At 42.8% G+C, this 21,091-nt stretch overlaps 2 protein-coding genes across 2 annotated transcripts in view; one reads left to right on the forward strand and one right to left on the reverse strand.

Annotated features, from left to right (window-relative positions):
* LOC128409430 (gastrula zinc finger protein XlCGF17.1-like) overlaps positions 1-21,091 on the forward strand; it is a 198,926-nt gene that overhangs the window by 148,486 nt on the left and 29,349 nt on the right. The gene's annotated exons all lie outside the window — the stretch shown is intronic.
* LOC128408868 (vomeronasal type-2 receptor 26-like) lies at positions 6,146-12,610 on the reverse strand. Its single transcript, XM_053378887.1, has 4 exons — positions 11,882-12,610; positions 11,312-11,542; positions 10,022-10,199; positions 6,146-8,066 (listed from the first exon to the last, which is right to left on the reverse strand). Exons 1-4 carry the CDS (start codon positions 12,608-12,610, stop codon positions 7,168-7,170), a joined length of 2,037 nt encoding a protein of 678 aa, XP_053234862.1. The 3' UTR covers positions 6,146-7,167.

The raw sequence follows: 21,091 nt of genomic DNA on the forward strand, positions 1-21,091 counted from the left end.
TTCATCCACCTGCTCTGCCATTAAGGACTTCTTGGATCATTCTTTGTCTAGCTCCTCCCCACGGTCCTTACCACCTTAGGTGACCCTACTGGGAGTATGAAACTCCTGATGGCTTCGCTCACAAGGGTCATGGGAATGTGAAAGCCCACTCACCACGACAAGGTGATGATCCAGCAAGTGAGCCAACTCTTCATACACGTGATCCATCAGGGTAACCAGGGCCTATTCAGTCCCAGCACTGCACCTGAACCCAGACTGTAATTAAAATTAATATCCTCCAGAAACCCACAAGCATGATTTGAGCACAAGAGCATTCTCTCCCCATGTGGTTTCCAGAAACTGGTATTAAGAAGAATCACTGCCTCTAAGTGGGGAGGCAGAGCACAGCCATCATGGCCTTTCCTCCATGAATTTCTTTGATCCTTTTTAAAAAAGCTATCCAAGTTGGTGGCCACCACTGCTTCCTGTGGGAGCAAGGTCTTTCATTCAACTACACTTTCACTTCATGAAAAGCAGTGTTTGTACAATGATGGGATGTACAAAGCAATGTGAGCAGTAAAATCAGTTACATTATCCTAACATGTTTGTTGGGTGTGTTTGACTTGAACCTACTTCTTACCTGTGGGATTTTGTAGATGCCCAGCATGTTTGCAATGTGCATGGAGATGTCAGATTTCCCCCCTTCAAGAATAGCCAGCAGATTTTTCCATCTTCCACAGCTATAGTTTGGAATGTTGATTTCCCCACCCGCAAGGAGGTCGGTCAAGCCATCGGAAGTTGTTCTTCCATCAAAAAAGGTATCATAGATGCTGTAGCCAAGGGTGATGTTGGTTAAGAGCTGGGGGTTATGATTTATCTCCTGAACGGCAAGTGGGAAGGAAAGAATGTACCAATCTCTCCCATTCACCCAACTGCAAAAAAGTGTGTCACATTGTCACCCTCAATTCAGTGAAAATGAAAGTCACATTGCTCTGGGACAGCTCAGATGGCACAGCATGAGACACCTAACCTCAAGGTTGCCAGAACCTTAATAAGCCCTTTTCCGTAGACTTCCTTGGCTGCTCCACCAGAACCAGTGGTTGATAGCTGTCAATTTATCAAAGGACCACTCCAGGCATTATATATCTCACAAAAATTAGTCACCAGATAATGATTTACATGTCTGTAGTGGGGCTCTGGGAAGAGCATATCCTCACAATATCCAAGGAGTTTTAGGGATGCTGGGCTATGCTGAGCACCTGAGAAAAAGTCCATGAAGTCAAATTGAACCCCCAGGCTGCTTTGCACCTGCCTGAGCATAGTAGATGTATGCAGTTGCGTAGATTACATTGTGCCTGGGGGAAAAGGAGTCATGCAATTCTCTCCAACTGCCGTTGCACCCAGTTATAAAGGAGGAGCCTGCCTTTCATTTGCTTTTTTCCATGAGAGAAGCAGCCTCTCCTCTATCTCCCAACAAGGGCAGTGAGTCAATCCTGGGACACTAATTCTTTGAATAAACTTCCAGGAGATTATTTTAGATTGAAAGTGGGGAACATGGACTGAGCATTCAACCTTCCCCAAGGGTCCATGATATACACTGAGAAAATTAATTTTACTTTACTCACTGGAAAAACCACAATTCAAACATGCCTCCACAGTATTTGCTACATCATCATCATCATTATTTGAAAAAGTTAAGTTTAGGGTACTGTCAATGAATTTATTACTTAAATAACATTGTATAACACGTTGAAACACTGCTTTTCACCAAAAGAGAAGACTTATAGAAATCTAAGAAGCAACATTCCATTAATGTTTAGAGCCCAATAAAGTCCAATCCAAGCTTCCAAAAGTTTCATACCAGAGGTGAGAAAGCAAGGAGGGCACTTGTTGCTTTTGTTTAAAATTATACTCCTACCCAGATTTTCCAAATATTTGAACTCCTCAGTGGTCATGGTGCTCAGAATTAAAGGGAAACAAGCCAACAAACAAGGGATAGTGATCTATCAGGGGTACCAGAAATGACCCTGATATAAGAGGAGAATTGGAGAGTAGGTAGGAAGCAGAAATACACCAATACAGCATTACTTACGACTCAAGCCTGCTTAAGGGGGCGCTGGAAAAGGAGAAGGGATATTGACCTCCAATTAATCCTGAAGATATGACTCCAGCAATGAGGTGGTCTCCTGGCCGGTAATAATTCACAGCAAGATTTTTATCCTGCATGAGATTCAGCTGGCATTTTGCCTTCTGCTGCATCCCAGAGGTTGCAAGAGGCAGCAACAGGAGCAGCATTATCACTCTTGGTCTCTCTGCTACACTTCCCTCCCGACTGGTCCTCCCAAATCCATAGCCAGTAGATCGGAAGAAACCCCAAACACTTGAATGACAGAGGTTGCAGTGACATGACAAATGCGGTGTGTGTGTGTGTCCAGCTCTGGCTTCAGGGCCAAAGGGAACAGACCATAACTCAGAGGTAGAGCATCTATTTTGCACTAAGAAGGTGTCAGTTTCAATCCCTGCTAACTTCTCTAGGTGGGGTAGGAATAGAACCATAGAACCAAAGAACTGTAGAGTTGGAAGGGACCCCAAGGGTCATCTAGTCCAACCCCCTGCAATGCAGGAATCTCAACTGAAAGCATCCATGACAGATGGCCATCCAAACGCTGCTTAAAAACCTCCAGGAAAAGAGACTCCACAACCTAGAACACTGATTCCTATTTTCTGATTAAGCTTCACAGAGACCTATCTTTCTCCTTCACCTGCTCCATATCTTGGCCCCAAGGACTCTGTAGCACATGAGATATTTTATGCATGAAACTTTTCAGGCACAGTGGAGTAAATCACCTCTTGCTGCCTTTGATTGTGATGTTTACATAATTGTTACCAAAGGCAATATTTGAAGGGTAGACTCTGGGGATTGTGGTTCTGATAATTGTAATTGTAAAAGGAAGAACAATCACATCCAGAACTTTATGGGAGCAGGAGAAAAATAGGTTTACTCAAGATTCTGTATTTACTCAAATATAATGCACACGTTTTTTTTTCTTTCGTTTTTTTTTAAAGAATATTTATTAAGTTTTCCAATTTTTTAAACAAACAAACAAACAAAACAAACAGAAACATTAAACAAAGGCATAAATTTCATAAACCGTACTTTTAAATAACACATTTCTCGGACCTCCTCATACTTCTCCTTCTTGTATCCCAATTAAGATTATTTGTTCAGCAAATCCTTCATTTAAAGCATTACAGCTTGTAACATTACCTTATTTTTCAAACCCTTATTTTCCCCATCCATGTTCTTATATATTATTGCAACAAGAAACCTCTCAATTTCAATCCAACACCATCTAACTTTCTAAAATTTTGCAATATTTCTGTAAATAGTCCTTAAATTTTTTCCAATCTTCTTCAGCCGACTCTTCTCCCTGGTCACGGATTCTGCTCGTCAATTCTGCCAGTCCCATACAGTCGATCATTTTCATCTGCCATTCTTCCAGAGTGGGTAGATCTTGCGTCTTCCAATACTTTGCAATAAGTATCCTTGCTGCTGTTGTAGCATACATAAAAAAAGTTCTGTCCTTCTTTGGCACCACTTGGCCGACCATACCCAAGAGAAAGGCCTCTGGTTTCTTCAAGAAGGTATATTTAAATACCTTTTTCAATTCATTATATATCATTTCCCAGAAAGCCTTAATCTTTGGGCACGTCCACCAAAGGTGAAAGAATGTACCTTCAGTCTCTTTACATTTCCAACATTTATTATCGGGCAAATGATAGATTTTTGCGCACATTTTTTGGACAAATTACGTCGTGAAATTAGGGTGCACATTAGATTTGATGGCGCATCTACATTTCCCAGCAAATGCTTTTTTGGTTTCAAGGTTTTGAAAATTGAGGTGCACGAGATTTGATGACATATTAGATTCACGTAAATATGGTACTGACATGGTTCGTGGAGGGAGAAAGTTGATCAGGCCAAAGGCTCACAAAGTCCAGCATTCTGGACAAGGCACAAAAACAGGTAGTCACCAAAGATGGTAGACTACCAAAAACTTTCTTTGAATTGACTGACAATATGGACTTGATTGACATTTGGAGAACTAAGAACCCCCTGAGGAGAGAGGGAACTTTCTTCTCTGAAGCTAAGATGATTATACTCCAATAATTCTCATTATACTACTTATCTTATCTGTATTCTTTGCACAGATTCATTTTATTTTGTTGTGTGGTGTGTGTGTGTGTGTGTGTGTGTATTCCAATATAATATTTTATGTATTTCTTCTTACCAGTATCACTCTATTTCTGCAAGTATCTTATTGTTCGTACAGTAGGATTTTAGATATTCTTTGAATATTTTCCTTTCCCTATATACCTTCTGGTTTGACACTCCCCTAATTTTTCCGGTCAGTTTTGCTAGTTGCAGGTATTCTATCATAAGAGTTCAGCATTCTGTTTCCATAATGGGCAACCAGGTGCCTCAATGGGAAGCTCACAAGAAGGAGGTGAGGGCAGTGGCCCTTTCTATACTTGTGATTTCTCCAGTCCGGTACTCAGAGGCATCCTACCTCCAACAGTGGAGGGAGAACATATCCATAAGGACTAGTAGCTGACGACAGCCATATCTGCTTCCATGAATTTGTCTAAATCTCTCCTTTTATTTTAAACAAAATTAACAGCAGCTGCGAAATTAAAAGATGCCTGCTTCTTGGGAGAAAAGCAATGACAAACCTAGACAGCATCTTAAAAAGCAGAGACATCACCTTGCCAATAAAGGTCCGTATAGTTAAAGCTCTGGTTTTCCCAGTGGTGATGTATGGAAGTGAGAGCTGGACCATAAAGAAGACTGATCGCCAAAGAATTGATGCTTTTGAATTCTGGTGCTGGAGGAGACTCTTGAGAGTCCCATGGACCGCAAGAAAAACAAACCGATCCATTCTTAAGGAAATCAGCCCTGAGTGCTCACTGGAAGGACAGATCCTGAAGCTGAGACTCCAATACTTTGACCACCTCATGAGAAGAGAAGACTCCCTGGAAAAGACCCTGATGCTGGGAAAGATTGAGGGCACAAGGAGAAGGGGACGACAGAGGACAAGGTGGTTGGATAGTGTTCTCGAAGCTACCAGCATGAGTTTGACTAAACTGCGGGAGGCAGTGGAAGACAGGAGTGCCTGGACATGACTAAACGACTAAACAACAACAAACAACAACAAATATAGCACTTTATTATAGATAGATCCTCTGAGTTGCTTACAAAAACCAACTAAAATATTAAAACTCAATGAAAGACAAAGCTGCAAACATATATTTTGAAGATTCGAAGTATAGTTCAAATAAATAGTTATGCTAAATGTAGATTAAAGAACATGCAAATTTCTAAACATCCCAATAGGCTTCATTAAACCAAAATGGTTTTGTCGGGTGCTGAAAAGAATTCAGTTAAAGTATCAAAAGGCAAGGAGTTCCAAAGTACATGTGTTGCCACGCTTAAGGATCAACAACTTACAAGTGCAGAATGAGTGTGATGTAGCCCTTGTAACATTGCCGGTTCCACAGTTTGAAGCAGATGAGAGCATAAAGGTTGGGTAAGGCGATACCTCACATAAACTGGCCCAAAGCTCTTAAGGGCTTTAGTGACACATTGAATATCAGACCACCAACAAAAGAGCAAGCAGTGAAGTTCTCTCAGCGGAGCTGTTATATACTATAGAGTTGATAGACCATCAGCATTCCCTGTCTGTTCCTCAAGCCCAACAAACCCTCTTAACCCACCCCAAGGTTTTTTGTTAAAGCAGGTGATGCTTTTATGGACAATAGCAACAATAGGATTACGGTGTGGATGTCTATGGTCTTACTTTGGACTGGACTGGCATTGAAGAACAGCATCAGCAGAAGAAGAAGAAGAAGAGTTTGGATTTGATATCCCGCCTTTCACTCCCCTTCAGGAGTCTCAAAGCGGCTAACATTCTCCTTTCCCTTCCTCCCCCACAACAAACACTCTGTGAGGTGAGTGGGGCTGAGAGACTTCAGAGAAGTGTGACTAGCCCAAGGTCACCCAGCAGCTGCATGTGGAGGAGCGGAGACGCGAACCCGGTTCCCCAGATTACGAGACTACCGCTCTTAACCACTACACCACACTGGCTCTCTGAGATCAAATATCTCTGAGGGGTCACCTAACAACTTTCAGGATCTTAAAGAAACTACAGTTCTCATTATCTTTTTTTGGGGGGGGAGCCAAGATTGGTATAAGAGTGTTTTCAGTGTATTATGTGGAAGTAACTCTGTCATGTGCCAAGGCGAAGCTTTGGGAAACACACAATGGCCAGCTTTCTAGTGCAAGAGGTTCGCGTACATGATTTGGCACGGCCTGGTTTTTAGTTTTGTTGTGGAAATCAATAATCACACTCAGATTCACCTCAAAAGCTCTTTTTATTCAAGCACATGGAGATTCTCCAAACATTATCGGCGTCATGGAGACTCTGAGGACCTGCAGAACCCAGCAAATATTTATGCATAAACTGACACGCAAGTACCACTGGAAATGAAAAAGTACAAGCAAGTTTCAAAATGTACTAACATTTCTAAATAAAATTGTTCGTCCCTTAGTTCAGCTTTGTACAATATTACTTTCTTGTTCTAAACTGCTTGGACACATGGAAGCAGAATTTTAGCAAACCATTTATTCTTGCAGGCTAGGTCATGTAGTATTGTTTTTCATTATTCACTAGGGCAGTTTAAATCCTAAATCCTAAAAAAATTATTTCTAAGGCAGAATCCTCATGTGGTTCCCTCTCTCTCTCTCTCTCTCTCTCTCTGTGTGTGTGTGTGTGTGAGAGAGAGAGAGAGAGAGAGAGAGAGAGAGAGAGAGAGAGAGAGAGAGAGACCTAGGGTGAAAATGAATTGAAGAAGCTTCAGTTAAAACAATGCATTTGAATGGAAAGAAAAATGAATCTGAAAGGAGACAGGTCTGTTGGTTATAAATATATATTACTTGGAGTAGCTCAAAGCTTATTTTGGGTTGCAGTGGCATATAAAAAAAGAACATTATTGGGGCTGCTCATTCAGATGTTGGGAGTCCAACCTGGCCTTCACAGCTACAGTGTAATCATCCTTATCTAGGGGTCCAGTCCATATTCTAGTGCAGAATTTGTCCATACCTCTAGTACTAAGAATTAAATGCCATGCTTAATTTTTCGTCATCATCTGTTCCTTTGTGTTCAGATCAGGCCTGAGTATGATAATGTAGCACTTTGGGATGAAGATGCAGCCCAGAAGCCCAGCACTGGAGGCCAAGATGGAGAAGACCTGCACAGCTACCATGTATTTCCCCTTTGTGCTCAGGTAGGTGGGCACAAAGGACACCCAAACACTGCAGAAGACCAGCATGCTGAAGGTGATCAGCTTGGCTTCATTGAAGGCCCCAGGCAGCTGCCTGGCTAGGAAAGCCACCGTGAAGCAGATGGCAGCCAGGAAGCCCATGTAGCCGAGGGCACTGTAAAACATGGCGGCAGATCCTTCATTGCATTGCAAGATGATCTCTCCAGGTTGGGAGTGCATGTTGGATTCTGGGAATGGGGGAGACAGACCCAGCCATAGGGTGCAGATGACAACTTGGAGACTGGAACAGGAAATGACAATAGAGTTGGCCAAACTTTTCCCCAGCCATTTCCTCATGCTGTTTCCTGGCTTTGAGGCCAGGAAAGCCAACACCACCATGATGGTTTTGGCCAAGACAGAAGAAACAGCAACTGAGAATATGATGCTGAAGGCCATCTGTCTGAAAAGGCAGGTCACTTTCCTTGGCTGGCCGATGAAGATAAAAGAGGACAAAAAGGAGAGCAGAAGGGAGATGAGGAGGATGTAGGAGAGGTCTCGGTTGTTGGCTTTGACTAGAGGCGTGTCAAGAAATTTAATGAAGATTCCTAACACAATGCCTGTGGTTAAGGAAAAGAAGAGGGCAAAGGAAATCAGGAATCTTCCCAAAGATTCTTCATAGGAGAGGAAGGTGGTGACTTTGGGGACACATCGAGTTCGGTCCTTGTTTGGATGCTGATATTCTGGGCATTTGGTGCATTTATTGGCATCTGCATAGAGAAAAAGAGACTTTGTGAGATGTGTCAGAGCCTCTTCCAGTTAATGTAGACCAGGGAAGAGCAACCTCCAGCCCATGGGTGATACGTGGCCCACTTGGACTCTCCATTTTACCTGCAAATCCAATTTTGGGAAGTGACCCTCGTGTACACTACACCTGACATCAGGGTAGGGCTTGAAAGGAACTATTGGGAGCTCAAAGATTGCTCCCTCGTTTTCCATTACTGGGTGGCAGCATGCATTGCTCTAGGAAGGGAAGCCACTTCTCTGTTTCCACTGCTGTTCTTTCAACACTCAAAAACCAGAGGTACAAACCACAGCGTGTGGCAGTTAGAAAGCCCCTTGTAAACACCACTGTGCTGCATTTTGGACACCCAAATATCAGACGTTAGTGGAACAGTGCTGGGCTGCTTGCAAACAATTTTCAACAAAGCCTACACTGTACTCTGAAATGCAATTGCGGCTTTAAAGCATGGAAATTACCTGACATTTTTATTGCAACAGGTGATTGACAGGTTGTAAGCAGCACCCAGCTGCTAAATTTGGCCTGGCCTGCCAAGATTTGGGGAAATTAAGATCTGCCCCACCAGTAAGAAAAAGTTCTAGACACCTGGGTTAGTTGGATCTTTGGAATGACTTCGTATAAACGCAGATTCCAGTATATTATGGCTAAACCTTAATGTTATGAGTTTGTGGCTGCCAGATACTTAATCCCCAGACCCAGGAAGTATGAAAATCTTAAAAAGCCAGGCTACTTTCCTCATTAAGTAATCACCTGGGAGATGAACCATTAGAAGAACAAAAGAAAGGTGATGAGCCATTATGAAAACCAAGGAAAAGGGGCTCTGTGGCTGAGGGCAATTGGTGTGCCTCCTCCTCCAGCTCCTAGATAGTTTGAAGACAAAACCAGAGTTTGAAGACACTTTAGAGTTTGGACCACAATTCCCGTCATCCCTGACTACTGGTCCCACTAGTTAGGGATGATGGGAGTTGTAGTCCTAAGTTTGGGAAACACTGCCTTAAACTGATAGAGGCCACAGTGAAATAGCTGGGCCCTCTCATTGGCCCTATGGGATGCGGGTGGTGCTGTGGTCTAAACCACAGAGCCTAGGGCTTGCCAATCAGAAGATCAGTGGTTCGAATCCCCGTGACGGGGTGAGCTCCCATTGCTCTGTCCCAGCTCCTGCCAACCTAGCAGTTCGAAAGCACGTCAAAGTGCAAGTAGATAAATAGGTACTGCTCCGGCGGGAAGATAAATGGTGTTTCTGTGCACTGCTCTGGCTCGCCAGAAGCGGCTTAGTCATGCTGGCCACATGACTCGGAAGCTGTCTGTGGACAAACGCCGGCTCCCTCAGCCTATAGAGCGAGATGAGCGCGCAACCCCCAAGTCGTTTGTGACTGGACCTAATGGTCAGGGGTACCTTTACCTTTACCTCATTGGCCCTAGGACTGACTGGGCCCCAGAGCAAGACAATACCTCCTATGAAATCACTGTCTGGAAGATGCCCCATTTTAAAAGGCCACAGGTTTGGTGAAACCAATACACCCTGACTTATCTTTTCCACTTTCTCTCAACCCACCTAGATAGCCCAGCAACATCAGATTCAAATATGTGTACTACCTGCAATAGTACTGGTAGAAGTTAAAAATCATGGAATAAAATGCTGTAGAGTGGATCATTAAATCCAGATTCTACATGATGGAGTGAGTGAGTAAATAAAGGCTACTTCTCCTGGTGCCAGAAGGGCCTGCAGTTGGCAACAGAATAGCCCTCCTTGGGAAGGCCATTCCATTCATAGGAAGCAATAACAAAAAGCTACCCCGTGCCCAGCGAAACAGTGGTGGGAGCTGTAAGCTAAACTCGAATTACAAATGTCTTGTTTGGGCTGGCTCAACTTTTTGCTTCATTCTCCCAGGAAAGGCCCTTTCCTCTGACGTCCTCTCCTACCTTCCTGAGTGGAGATGGTCCCTTCGGAGCAGGGAGCACAATCGTAGCAACATGGTGGCTTCCCTTCCTGCACCTTCTTGGCATATCCAGGGCGACAGCTCTCTGTGCATCTTGAACACGGCACATTGTAAGCAGCAGAAGAAGAAGACTCACGGCTCACACATGCTCTCCTCTGTCTCTGTGGTTTGCAACAAGAAGAGAAGAAGAAGAAGAGTTTGGATTTGATATCCCACTTTATCACTACCTGAAGGAGTCTCAAAGCGGCTAGCATTTTCGTTTCCCTTCTTCCCCCACAACAAACACTCTGTGAGGTGAGTGGGGCTGAGAGACTTCAGAGAAGTGTGACTGACCCAAGGTCACCCAGCAGCTGCATGTGGAGGAGCGGAGACGCAAACCCGGTTCACCAGTTTATGAGTCTACCGCTCTTAACCACTATACCACACAGGAGAAGGAACATCGAGGAGAAAGTGTTAGGAGCATTTGTGTCTATGGAATCAGGTCACAGCTTTTGAGAAGAGCACAGTGGGATATTTACCTCTAAAGGTAGGGATTCAACACCTCAGTTTTGGGATTGTGCCTTCAATACAAGCATTTCTGCCCACCAGATGGAGCAATACCCACTCTCCGGCTCCTGTGAGCTGTTCTATAGGTTGCATTGACCCAGGAGTCAGCAAACTTTTTCAGCAGAGGGCCGGTCCACTGTCCCTCAGATCTTGTGGGGGGCCAGACTATATTTTGAAAAATAATAATGAATGAATTCCTATGCCCCACAAATAACCCAGAGTTGCATTTTAAATAAAAGAACACATTCTACTCATATAAAAACACACTGATTCCTGGACCGTCTGCGGGCCGGATTGAGAAGGTGATTGGGCTGCATCCAGCCCCCGGGCCTTAGTTTGCCTACCCATGTGACGCTTCAGGGTAAATTCGGGGGATATGTCACCAGTAGGGTTGCTGCCTTTGTTCTAAAAATACAGAATAGTGTGAGACAGGGCGGTTTGGGGTCATTTTTTTCTTTTCATCTGGTGCTGAATGACTTTAAAGCAATCCATTACAATCTATTGCAGCCTGAATGAATTTATTTATTTCAGTCACTGACCAGAAATAACAAGTCCTAATTGTAATATTCAACAAATTATGTCTTGGTTAATTAAATGGCACAAATAATTTTGCCTACCTTGTTAAAGCAGAAGGGCCATGCAATTGCTTCTGGGTTGATGGTGAACTTTAGATCTGAAGACCTTTTCAGATAATAGACGCCATAGGGAATAGCATAATTTCTCCTACCTTCTTAAACAGCTTGGGCCACACAATTGCTTCTGGGTTAATGGTGAACTTCGGATTTGAGGACTTCTGTCTCTTTATGCTTCCAATTTTCACTCTAGCACGAGAATCATTAGGAAACAGCACCCAATTCACAATATCGAAGTCAATGGCCACTGCCCCATTCTCATCCAAGTATTGTCCAGCATCCGAAGTATTTGAAGAGAGCTGCACTTCTTTCAAGAAAAGATGAAGCTAATATGACATGGAAAACGCCAGCATTTAGTGAGTGTTCTTATGCATTCTTGCAAAATGGCCTGGGATCATGCTCATGTGTTAAAGGGTGCCTTGTAAATTTGTAGCAATAAATGAAATGCTATGCTTGACTCTGGATGCAGGAAAGGGTTCAGGGGGAATGCATCTGCTCTGGATGCAGACGGTATTAGCTTCATTTCCCAGTGGCATCTCTGAGTAGTGCTGGGAAAGATTCCCTAGGTAGAACAATGATCTAATTCGGTGTAAGGCAGCTTATTGAATTGCTATCATGTTAATTCTAGACAATGAATTATAGTTTGCAAAAAGAAAATGGTGTACCTGCCATGGCTGTAGCCTTGGAGGTTCAACAATGTCTCCTCCACCCACCACCTGCCTCTTCTTGGGTCCAGATGTATATGCTGTTTTTAAGGCCTGAGCCACAGCTTGAACACTATAGTAATTGATGTAGCTGTCTTGTGACAGGATTCTTTCAATCTCCTCCTGAGGTGGCATCTCCAGATTCTCCCTCTCCCTGCATCTTTCCCAACCCCTCACGGACAATACATGCTTTGAATATGAACAATCGAATCCTTTCCACCAAGTAGGAGAATACACTGGCTTATAGTAGTCATGTTTTGTCCTTTTTTTGGTCTTCATTACAAAGGACAAAGAACCATGGGCATACCGGAAGGCTCCAGTCTCATATGTCAAGATTTTATTTGGAAGCGCTGTTGTTATCCAGACTTTCCCTCCAGTTTGTATCCTTTCAAGGAAGGATTGTACCTCTATGATTATAAAAAGTCCATCTTGATAGTCTGCATAGTAAACAAAGACATTGACTTGTCTCCACATGGCAGGTGCTTCATGGGGTATCCACAGCCAGGTTTGTAGTAGTACTTTTTTTGAGAAGGCAACACAAATCTCATTGCTGGTCATCAGAGGGGTCAAGGTGCTCAGGAACCTTTCTCCATTATCGTTGTCTGGAACAAAGAGGCCGATCCATGTCCACTTGAAATACAGGAGGAGTTGGACCATCCCATGGTACTGAGTTTCTTCGTTGGGGGCCATTCTATAGACAAAAGGGGAATGGACTTTATCCTTAAGAACAAAGCCATAACTGAGCTGGTAAGGAAAGGTAGACAGACTGGTGTTTTGTTTCTTAGGACAAAGCTTTGATACTTCTTTGTGAAAGATGATGACAAATTTAATTAAGGTACAACTCAAATATTATTTAAATAAAAACAATTTCTATACACCTTAACTTCAATAGTCTCTAAACATCTTAGAAAGATGGAGCAGAAAGAAAAAACAGAATAATTGGGTGCACTCTTCCCACCTTGGATCAAATCTATATTTCCAGGTGCCATAAGAAAGCTGCAGAGATAGTGCAGGATAGTGCACACCCTAGAAATGATCTCTTTCAGCTTCCTGCTCTTGATGGAGTTACACTTCCTCTGAAGAAGCAGGTTTGTAGCTTGGGGGTACTCCTGAATCCTTTGCTGTTGCTCAAGGCTCAGGTGGCCTCAGTGGCCAGGAGTGCCTTCCATCAGCTTTGACTGGTGGCCCAGCTATGCCCCTATCTGAACAGGGATAGCCTAGCTATTGTCTATGCTTTGGTAACCCCAAGGTTAAATTACTGCAGTGTGTTATACATAGGGCTGCCTCTGAAGACGGTTTGGAAACTTATTTAGTGTAGAATTCAGCAGCCAGGTTGTTCATACATTTGGAACATTTTTGCCTAATTCAAATGTTGCTATCTATTTACAGGTTTAGATAACAAATCTGCTGGAATGTCTTTTCCTGCCAAATATAAAACATTCATCAATGCATTCACCCAGCCACCGGCCGGCAGCTGGGTGAACTCCGGTTCTCAGAACAGCATCAATCAGTGACTTGAGCCTCAGAAACCTTTACATACTGAGCAGGCTCTACTCAGCAGAGTGAATAACTTCTCACAATGGAAGTGGCGGACAGAGACATGTGTAAGCATTATTTACAGGCATTTATTCAGCATAGTTCAGGAACAACGGAACAATGGAAAAACATGTCTGCTTCCTTCATGTCCAAGCAAACAGCAATATACAAACGGAAGTTCCCAGCAGACTGTGCTGGAAGTAAACAGACATGTGACATACAACAATCCACACATCTGTTCTAAAGGTGGAATGGAACTATCCTAACATGCTTGACATGAACCCAGTTCTTACCTGTGGGATCTTGTAGGTACCCAACATGCTTGCAATGTGTGTGGAGATGTCGGATTCACCCCCTTCAAGAACTGCCAGCAGTTCTCCCTGTCTTCCACAGCTGTAGTTTGGAATGTTGATTTTCCCACCAGCAAGGAGGTCTGTCAGGGCATCAGAAGTCGTTCTTCCATCAAAATAGGTATCATAGATGCTGTAGCCCAGAGTGATGTTAGGTAAGAGCCTGGGGTTATGATTGATCTCCTGAATGGCAAGTGAGAAAGAAAGAAAGTGCCAGTTCCTTCCACCAATCCATCTGTCAAATAAAATGCATTGCATAGTCATCCCTGAACCAGTGAAAATGAAAGTCACATTTCCCCCCATATACATCGAAGCAAATATGAAATGAGACCAGTAAGTTTGGCGAAGTGGGACATAGGTCTACCAGTACCCATGTCTGCAGCACTTTTTTTGCAAAGGAGAAGGGTGGAGGGAAAACCAGAAACCAGCCCTTTTTTGTTTACCACCAGGATCAGTGGTTAGCAGCTGCCACTGTATCAAATGACCTCTCTAGGCATTGCGTATCTCACAAAAATTGTTTATCAAATAATGGTTTGCATGTTTGTAATGAGCGTATGAGAAGAGCAGCCCTTAATGCAGCCAAGATGAACTGCCCTGAGATCTTTCGATGAAGGGCAGTTTATAAATTTAATAATAAATAATACTAATAAATAAAAGAAGTCTTAGGGATATGGGGCTCTGCTGAGCACTAGATAAAAAGTTCTCTGAGTCATAATCACTGAACTGCACTTCCTTAAGCATAGTAGTCATTTATATTTAGCAATTGCATATATTTTGTTGTGCCAGGAGGAGAAAGAAATTAGTTGCTCCCCCTTGAAAATGGTTCTCTCCACCTGCTATCTAATTTTCATGTCTAGGAACATGGTCTGAGCATTCAACCTTCCCCAATGTTCCATGGGAGACAAATAAGGGGATGAATGTTATTTTGGTTACTGCAGAAAAGCTACAACTCAAGCGCACCTCACAGCATTTGCTACCTTATAGGAAACAAGTTGTGCTTTGTAGAGTCTCACTCAATTTATTACTTAATTAAACACACACACACACACACACACACTGAAACATGTAAAGGACATACAGAAATCTTTCAATCACTCAATGAATGAATGAATGAATGAATGAATGAATGAATTCTTGTTTAGACCTTCCAAGAAAACACAGCCTAGCTTCAATCATCTTCATATCACAAATTTGCAAGAAAAGAGTGTGTTTGTTACTTTCGTTTAAAACTATACTCCAGATTTTTCAGTTGTATTTGATCCCAGTGAATGAGATACTGCCTTAATCATGATGCCCATGAGAAAAAGGGAACAAAGATAAAACCCCAAAAACAAGGGACAGCAATTTACCAGGAGTACCAGAAAGAATGGGCCAGGGAGTTGGTAGGAAGCAGAATCAATACATCACTACTTACGACTCAAGACTGCTTAAGGGGGTTCTGGAAAAGGTGAAGGGATATTGACCTCCAATGAATCTTGGAGATATGACTCCACTAATGAGGTGGTCTCCTGGCCTGTAAAAATTCAGTGCGCCGTTTTGATCCCAAATCAGATTCAGTGGGCATTTTGCCCTCTGCTGAATCCCACAAATTGCAAGAGGCAGCAAGAGAAGGAGTGTTGCCATTTCTGGGTCTGCCTGCTACACTTCCCTTGTGATCGTTCTTCCCAACTCCATTAGTAGTTCGTTGGAAGACAACCCAAATACTTGCAAGACAGTTCCCAGCTTCAGGGCTAAAGACAAAGGGCCATAGCTCAGTGGTAAAGCATCTGTTTCACACCAGAAGGTGCCAAGTTCAGTCTCTGCTCACTGTTCCAGGTAGGGCTGAGGAGCTGCTGCCTGCCAGTATTGAGCTACAAGGCAGCTTCCTATTAAGAGTCACACAGACTTCTCTCCCCCAGCTCTTCACCTGCCAGATGCCCTGGTCCCAGAGACTCTGTGTCATGCAACATATTTTAGACATTGAACTTTTCTGGCACAATGGAATAAATAAACCTCTGGCACCCTTGATTGTGTTGTTTACCGTAATGTTCCCAAAGGCAATATTTGAATGATGTGTGAGGGCATCCCTCAGACTCCGGGAAAAAATAAGAGTAGATCACTGTGGTTCTGATAATTGTAAGTGGGGGGTGGGGGGTGGATTTCCTTTGAGACCTTATGAGAGCAGGTGCTGAGCAGGAGAAAAACATGTTTACCTTGGTTCTCAAACTTAATCCATTCTGGAAGTCTGTTCCAAAACCAAGGTGCGTTTTCCCATAGAGAGTAATGCAAAATGGAGTAATCCATCCCAGACTTTTAAAAACAACCCCTAAAACAGCAATTTAACATGGATTTTACTATCTAACAAGACCATTGATCCATAAAATGAAAGCAATAATCAATGTACTGCAATCACACAATCAATCAATCAATCAGTAGCTGAACTGGGTTCCACACAGTCAAAAAAACACACAAAAAAGCCGCAAAAAAAGACAGACCTCAGCGTAACACTCAAAACGGAAGCACGTTCGGCTTCCAGAAAAAGTTTGCAAACCGGAACACTTACTTCCGGGTTTGCAGTGTTTGGGTTCCAAGTGGTTTGAGAAAGACTCTCCTCCCTGGAAGAGAGGGGAGTGGTTGTGGGCGGGAGCCTGAGCTCCGCCCCTCACCTGGCTGGCGCCCACGCCCACCGGAGGCAGCCAACCAGGTGACTCCGGGGGGCGTGTTTAGCAGCTTAATGCTGCGGCTCCAGCTCCGCCTCCTCCTCAGTCGTCGTCGTCGTCCCGCAGCGAGTCACCCACCCTCCACTCCCATTTAGCTCAGGGTCTAGGTTTTTTGGCCTTGCTATGGACCTTAGGTTGGTCGCCCCGGTTGTCTGGGGGGCCTGGTAGGAATTTTTTCCATTTGGCATTAGGCTTTTGGGTTTTTTCGCCTACCTCGTAGCAATCGTCACAACTTTTGTGGTATTGGTGGGTAGGTTAGGCATTGGATTCATGTGTGTCAAGGGCTAGGTGTGGCCATCGCCTATGCTATCTACCGTGGGTTATTCCGTTAAAGGAATCTGGCGGTCATGTATTCCGTCCGATGCCTGCTTGGCGGGAGGCCATGGCACGACCCTCGGTGACATCAGGGGTGAGCCTATAGTTGGATGAGCATCAACAGGCTCCACCTACTGTTGAATAAACCCACCTCCTATAGTCATCCAATGCCTAAGCCAATACCTTTTCACTGCTGTAATCAATAAAGTTGTGGCCTTTTCTTGCCCATTAACCTCATATCACGTGTCCTTGTGTGTTTATTTCACATAGCGGGGGGCGGGCCCTCGATCCACAATCTTTATTGATTTTATGATTACATACTATACATATACACATTAGTTTACATTTACTCCTAAGAGTTGATTTCCCTCCTTCCTTCTTCTGGCTTTTCCTTCTTCCTTCTTCTGCCTTTGTTGTCTCTAAGTTTTGCGCATTGTCTTTATTGATTTTGTATATTGTTGTTCTTCTTTCAACTTTATCCGTACAGTGTCTATATACAAATAAATCTTTCTGTATATACACGTCTTGTTGTTTGTCTATATTCATTTACAGATACAATTAGTTGCCTTGATTGTATTTTACATTTTAATTCATATTGTCATTTAACATCCAATAAAGTTTCTTTTAATTTCCCATTATGAGGTTTATTTCCATTCTACAGATTTTACTATTTCACCTTATCCTATGTATAACATAAATTTTCCCATTCTTTTTGAAATGTTTCATCGCCCTGTTGTCGAATTTTCCCCGTTAATTTGGCTATTTCCGCATATTCCATGACCTTGTTCTGCCACTCTTCTACTGTTGGCATTTGCTGTTGTTTCCACACCTGAGCCAGCAGTAACCTCGCCGCTGTTGTTGCATATAGGAACAATTTCTGATCCTTCTTATCAATATCCTCTCCCACCATTCCCAACAAGAATGCCTCTGGTTTTAAGAAATGTGTACCTAAAGATCTTCTTTAATTCATTGTATATACCGTACTTTCCCAAAAAGTTTTTACTTTATCACATGACCACCACACATGGAAAAAATCACCTTCTTTCACCCCACACTTCCAGCAATTCTTGTTTCCTGTTTTATACATATTTGACAAGTTAGTTGGTGTGAGGTATCATCTGTACATCATTTTTAACAGATTTCCTTTTAACGATGTACATGCTGTAAATTTTAACTCCACAATTCTATGATTCTGTTATTCTATTAAGTACGGCAGCGTAGGCAATGGAAGATGTCCCAAAGGACGCTAGAAAGCAAAGAGGACCTGATTTCTAGAGAACTCTCACCACATGTAATTCAGAGCTAAAGCTCAGCATTCTGCCTAGCCCATATTCACATAAGGAATTCATGTTTAGCACCAGAACATGAGTTTATATCGCTGTCACACCAAATTCAGCTCCTAGTCACCCTCAATGTTTATTCATCAAAGCATCCTAATTTAGGGATAGGCTGGCAGAGGATCTTTGTTGTTGTGAAAGATTTTAATTTTACACACACATTCCTTTTTATGGTCCAAAACACACAAAAGCGGTTTTGAAAGCAACATGCAGAGAAAACTTCCCAAGGCAGTCACTATGTTTTATCCAGAGAGTGTTTATTTCTAATTCTTAATAGATCCAAGAAAATTTTTGCCATGGCCAGGGTAATATCATTTGTCTTATCTTCTATAATATTCTTGAGATGGAAGGTTTCAGAATTTCCAGGTAAATTTACCAATAAGGGTTTAATTAATTGACCCCTGGCTTGTTTATACAGATCACAGTGTAGTAAGATATGCTTCACACAATTGACAGCCTGAGAACATAAGCAGAGTCTATTCTGATAAGTTATACTGGTCAGTCTGCTGTTTAGAATTTCACAGGGAAATACATTTAATCTGGCTTTGCAAAACAGTTGTTGATAATTGGTTACTGATAAATTTGTAAGACACAAGGGTAATTGATATTCTTTATTTTCATGTGTTTTTTTTTAATTTAGTGTCACCACTCTTAACAAGTTTATTTTAATTAAACTGAGATGTATGGCTGCAGACAAAAAGGGACGTGGGTGGCGCTGTGGGTTAAACCACAGAGCCTAGGGCTTGCCGATCAGAAGGTCGGCGGTTCGAATCCCCGCGAGGGGGGAGCTCCTGTTGCTCGGTCACTGCTCCTGCCAGCCTAGCAGTTCGAAAGCACAGCAAACTGCAAGTAGATAAATAGGTACCGCTCCGGCGGGAAGGTAAACAGCATTTCCGTGCACTGCTCTGGTTCGCCAGAAGTGGCTTAGTCATGCTGGCCACATGACCCGGAAGCTGTACGCCGGCTCCCTCGGCCAATAAAGCGAGATGGGACTTTTATCCAGAGCCAACAGTTTCTGAAGGGGAGACAACCGCTTGGTCTTTAAACACCTGGTTTCATAATTTCAATTTGCCTATGTTAAGCATCATTTGTGATGTCAAACTGCTTACATTCCCTTTGGTTAGCATAGATGGCAGGACGTACCTACATGGGGTCATGATCACAGGCATCCCAAATTCTGTAGATGGCACAAAACTTTTGCCAAGTTGCCCTTTCTTCATGTCTGGGTCCAACGACTTTACTTCTGCTAAGAACAGTCACATTCTTTCTGACCACCTGAAATAAATGTCCATGCCATGTCCAAAACCACAGCCTTCATTCAAATCCTTAAAGGTACCAAGCTTTCTCCCAGCTTTGCAGTTTAGAGCCTCATCAGGATCCATTTGACCAAAATATTTCTGTTCCATAAGCTTTTTTAAAAAGTGTATATACTTTTCAGATTTCTCCAAAAATACCATTTCTTTTCGAGGGTTCAAATGGTTGGTAATTGGCAACTTTGGGACTGTTCCACATATAGCCCATGAAATTTCAGCAATCAAGAATTTGAACCCTTAGCAGAAAAACTGATGAATATCTCCCTGGCAAGAGGGGGGGAAATAATTTCTGCTGCGAATGTATTTCATCTGCAAAGTGAACACAGTTCAAGCCATACAAGTTCTTCAGTGATCTGCACAATCAATGCCCCAAAATACAAGCTTTCTCAATATGTTAACACAACTCCACCCCCATCCCTCCCAATCCTTGGCCATAGAGGCTGCTGGGAACTAGATACAGTTGATTCAGATGGCTGCTGAATGTTTGTCATTTGATCTGGCAAGAAACATGTTCCGCTTCCTTGCAGCAGAATTGAACCAAAGAATGGTTCATCTTTGAGACATGATGGTTATGTGACACATACTTGGGCTACTGTTCTCCTCGCCCCTTGCTGGAGGAAAAGGACCAGCTTTTTAGTTTACATCAATTGCCCAGTCTGAGGAGCCAGGTCACAGTCAACAGCTTTAAAGGGTCAGAGAGCGGAGAACTGCACAAGAAATGCATGGTTTCACTTGTTTCAAAGGAGGAAATATTCATTTCTATGACAGCCATTGGGACCTATATTTTTATAATGGGATGAGATTGTATGGCAGTGGTTGCAAGGGGACAGGTTCTAGGCGAGGAGAGGGAGACTGTTTTAGCATTTTGTAGGTGGGGACAGTCAAACAGCAGAGCAGGCAAATCTGTCTGATTGGCTGGACGTTCCAGTTCAGTTGAACAGTGAACAATTAGTTTGGGTTAACAGCCATTGAGGGATGGTCAACTAGGAATTGCTTGGAGAAAGGAGGAGTGGAAATCATTGTCTGGAGTAAGGGATTAACTTAATTGTACAGAAACTGACCATAGTTACCCCTGTGTCTATCTGGTTCCTCTAATGAGGCATCTGATCATAGCCTGCATTTTTAATCAAGGCTTATATTTTGATCAGATTCCTGTATTCCAAAAATGAGCTTAAATTCACAAATGTTTCTTTCGAGACAGGACACCAGCAGGCAAGGTCTTTGTCAGAGGCCCCTTTGGTTTATTGTGGTCATAAAACAGGCTGGGAACAAAAGGTCACACTGACCATACAAATGATAGAAGACAATCAAGGTTGCAAAAACAAATAGTGCCTCCCATTAAACTTGAGCCACATCTTCCTAAGGTTAAAAGGGCAAGAGCTAATACAAACAGCAGCTGGCCAAGGGAAGAGGCCTCTCTCTCTCTCTCTGTGAAACTGCTTTGAAGCTTCAGAGAATTTAGAAAACTTATAGAACTTAGCTTTTACTAAGTTCCTTTTTACTTAAACAAGATCTTTGCTTCTAAAAATCTATATATGTTATATGTATGAAATATTGGCTTAAATGTAATTATGCAAAGGATTTAGAAAGTAAGATTCTTATTTCATAGAATCATAGAATC

The sequence above is a fragment of the Podarcis raffonei genome, chromosome 2 (genome assembly GCF_027172205.1).
Source record: "Podarcis raffonei isolate rPodRaf1 chromosome 2, rPodRaf1.pri, whole genome shotgun sequence".
Taxonomy (NCBI): domain Eukaryota; kingdom Metazoa; phylum Chordata; class Lepidosauria; order Squamata; family Lacertidae; genus Podarcis; species Podarcis raffonei.

Bases quoted from the DNA above. Each gene is read 5' to 3' on its own strand.
- LOC128408868 (XM_053378887.1), bottom strand. From the start codon at position 12,610: ATGGCCCCCAACGAAGAAACTCAGTACCATGGGATGGTCCAACTCCTC. The intron at 10,200-11,311 runs GTAGGAGAAATT...TGCAAACCACAG, and splicing joins GGCCCAAGCTGTTTAAGAAG to AGACAGAGGAGAGCATGTGT. The intron at 8,067-10,021 runs GTAGGAGAGGAC...TTCTCTATGCAG, and splicing joins GACCATCTCCACTCAGGAAG to ATGCCAATAAATGCACCAAA.